This window comes from Labrus bergylta, chromosome 5, assembly GCF_963930695.1.
Source record: "Labrus bergylta chromosome 5, fLabBer1.1, whole genome shotgun sequence".
Taxonomy (NCBI): domain Eukaryota; kingdom Metazoa; phylum Chordata; class Actinopteri; order Labriformes; family Labridae; genus Labrus; species Labrus bergylta.
The window spans coordinates 23,229,525-23,232,922 of NC_089199.1; the positions used below are offsets into that span (position 1 = coordinate 23,229,525).

Here is a 3,398-nt window from a genome sequence, read left to right on the forward strand (position 1 = left end):
ACGTGAGAACGCAGCAGGATATAATCAGGAGAATTCCGATCGAGTGAGTGGGCAGGGGGTGGTGACTTTTATTCCCTGTGATCGGAGCACGAGTACAGACTGTAAGAGGCACAAAATGTATTTTGAGCTTCACACTATTTCACTGCTTGAACCTCAGCTGACTGGGCTGCAAACCCTGAGAAGAAGATGAGAGGTCTGAAAGAGGAGGGGGCCTAGATACATGCCCTCATCAGACTCAGGGCTCACCAGCTCGTTCCATCACAGATTGGATTGTTAGCAGAGCAAAGGTCTTGTTTGGCTGATGGAATCTGGTTGACGGTAAATCAGACACCCAAAAGTCCGCCCCTTTTATGACTTGTTATACAAGAGGAGAGAGACGATAAGATTAACCTTTGGACTACTGTTGAGAAAAGAAGACGGCAGCAGTGCACTGATACCAGACAACTAACACCTACAAAGTTTGAGGAAAATAAGTAATCTGCAGAGATCTGTTCAGAGGAGAGAGGTTTTTACGTTCTGTCGGGATCGTTTTTTCTGCGTTTTAAAGCGAAGATGGCTTCCATGCCAGAAGAGGACCTCACCTGTCCAATCTGCCACGACATTTTCACAGATCCTGTTGTTCTGACGTGCAGCCACAGCTTCTGTAAACCTTGTCTGCAGGACTGGTGGAGAGGGAGTGATCTACAGCAGTGTCCGGTTTGTAAGAGAAGATCATCGAGAAGTGATCCGCCTCGTAACCTGGCTTTGAAAAACCTGTGTGAGACCTTTGACATGAAGAGGCACCAGAGAGCAGACTCTGAGGATCTGTGCGGTCTGCACTCTGAGAAACTCAAACTCTTCTGTCTGGACCATCAGCAGCCCGTGTGTGTCGTCTGTTTGCATTCAGAAACACACACTGGACACAGATTCAAACCTGTCGATGAAGCTGCCAAAGCACACAAAGGGAAGATTCAGGAATATATGAAGCCTTTACAGGATAAACTGGAGATTTTTGAACAAGTTAAAGATAATTGTGAACAAACAGAAAAACACATTAAAGTCCAGGCCAGATGCTTAAAGTGGCAGATTAAGGAGCATTTTAAGAAAATCCACCAGTTTCTAAAAGAGGAAGAGGACGTCAGGATATTTTCTCTGATGCTAGAAAAGGAGTGGAAGAGTCAGAAAGTTAAGATGAAGATTGAGTCTCTGAACAGAGAGATAGCAGCTCTGTCAGACACAATCAGAGTCACAGAGGACGAGCTGAGAGCTGATGACATCTCATTCCTGAAAAACTACAAGGCTTCAGTGAACAGAGTCCAGCAGCGCACCCTGCTGGAGCATCCACAGCAGGTCTCAGGAGCTCTGATCAACGAGGCCAAACACCTGGGAAACCTGACCCACAACATCTGGAACCAGATGAAGGACTTGGTCTCCTACACTCCTGTGATTCTGGATCCAAACACTGCTCATCCAGAACTCCTCCTGTCTAAAGATCTGACTGGTGTGAAACGTGCAGACAAACGAAAACGTCCAAACAACCCAGAGAGATTTGAATGCCTACCCATCGTCCTGGGCTCTCAAGCCTTTGAGTCCGGGACTCACAGCTGGTGTGTCGAGGTTGGGGACAGTAGAAGCTGGTCCCTGGGAGTCGCAGCAAAGTCTGTCGAGAGGAAAAGCAAAATGAAGTCTAAACGATGGGGAATAGAATTCTATTATGGTAAATGTAAAGCCATCTCCCCGTCAGCCCGACCAATTGTTGTCTCAGTGAAGAAGAAGCTTCATCAGATCAGAGTGGACCTGGACTGTAACAGAGGAGAACTGTCCTTCACTGATCTCAGAACTGACACACACATACACACCTTCACACACACCTGCACTGAGAAGATGTTTCCATACATTGGCAACGGAGGTGAATGCCCAATCGAGATTTTACCAAACGTGGATACTGATGATGATGAGGAAGACTGTGATTATGACGATGACGACATTGATGAGGAGGAAGATGATGATTAGGGAGTGTTCAAGGGGTGTTTGTCAGATTTGGTTTTATTTGGGATGTCTGTGATTGAATGTCTTGATGAGCCACTGATGCACATCGTTTGGATGAAGGACATAAAACATGTCTGACACACGGAGTCTCTACAGCATGACGTCATCGAGACTTTTCCTTTGCTTCCTCATCCTTATGATGTCACCACATCGTCATTACCTGATTGGTCATCCCACAGTTGAGTGTGTTTGAGAACACACAAATACACACACAAGTGAGAAATGTCATTGATCTATATTTAGCTGTTTGCCTCAGAATGATAAATCACTTTCAGGACCAGAGAGTGCGTGCGTGCGTGCGTGCGTGCGTGCGTGCGTGCGTGCGTGCGTGCGTGCGTGCGTGCGTGCGTGCGTGCGTGCGGTTGTTGTAAACCGGTACTTGGATTAAAGAGGATTCCACTAGTTTCTCTTTGGCTCGTCCTCTTTGCTCACAGATAAATATTCAAAACTACATTTTAAAGCAATACGTAGCTCTGTCTGTAAGATGTGTTTGTTCACCACCTTATCTGCCTCTATGAAGGTTTATTCTCTGGTGGGCCCACTGCCCAACAGACCTGTAGTATTGCTTAATATGTAAATTATGTAACCTGAACTTGGTTGGGAACAGGGGGGTCACTGGGTCAAGTCCCTGATGCAGAAGTATGAAAGTTCCTCTCGTTGCTGGAGCAGTGTCAGGTCACTTCCTGAGTACTGCCGAGGCGACCTTGAGCAAGGCACTGAACCCCTAACAGCTCTGACATCTCTCCACTAATGCATGTCCACACGTCCTGTTTGTGCGTGTGTGTGTGTGTGTGTGTGTGTGTGTGTGTGTGTGTGTGTGTGTGTGTGTGTGTGTGTGTGTGTGTGTGTGTGTGTGTGTGTGTGTGTGTGTGTGTGTGTGTGTGTGTGTGTGTGTGTGTGTGTGTGTGTGTGTGTGTGTGTGTGAGAGAGAGATTCAAGCCAACGTGTGTGAGGAGCATGTCTCTTAATAACAGTGTAAAACCAGAATTTGCACGCAGGGATTAATAAAGTATGTACAATGAAATAATAATCAGTACTGTGTGATGGGGCTGCATGGTGGTGCAGTGGTTAGTGCTGTTTCCTCACAGCGAGGAGGTTCCTGGTTTGAATCCCCATCTAACAGGAGTCTCTCTGTGTGGAGTCTGCATGTTCTCCCATGTGTGGGTTCTCTCTGGGTACTCCGATTTCCTCCCACAGTCCAAAGACATGCTCGTTAGGTTAACTGGTGACTCTAAATTGTCCGTAGGTGTGAATGTGAGTGTGGCTGGTTGTCTGTCTCTATATGTCAGCCCTGTGATTGGCTGCTGAACAGTCCAGAGTGTGACCTCTACCCCAATGACAGCTGGGATCGGCTCCAGCCTGTAATCCTT

General features: G+C 47.0%; 1 protein-coding gene across 1 annotated transcript; it reads left to right on the forward strand.

Moving 5' to 3' along the window:
• Window positions 1-378: 378 nt before the first annotated feature.
• Window positions 379-2,961, forward strand: LOC136179261 (E3 ubiquitin-protein ligase TRIM35-like). Its single transcript, XM_065955233.1, has one exon. The coding sequence runs from the start codon at window positions 553-555 to the stop codon at window positions 1,990-1,992; it is 1,440 nt and encodes a 479-aa protein (XP_065811305.1). The 5' UTR covers window positions 379-552; the 3' UTR covers window positions 1,993-2,961.
• The last annotated feature ends 437 nt before the right edge of the window (window positions 2,962-3,398 follow it).

Excerpts from the sequence above, each read along its gene's own strand:
- LOC136179261 (XM_065955233.1), top strand. The coding sequence starts at position 553 with ATGGCTTCCATGCCAGAAGAGGACCTCACCTGTCCAATCTGCCACGAC.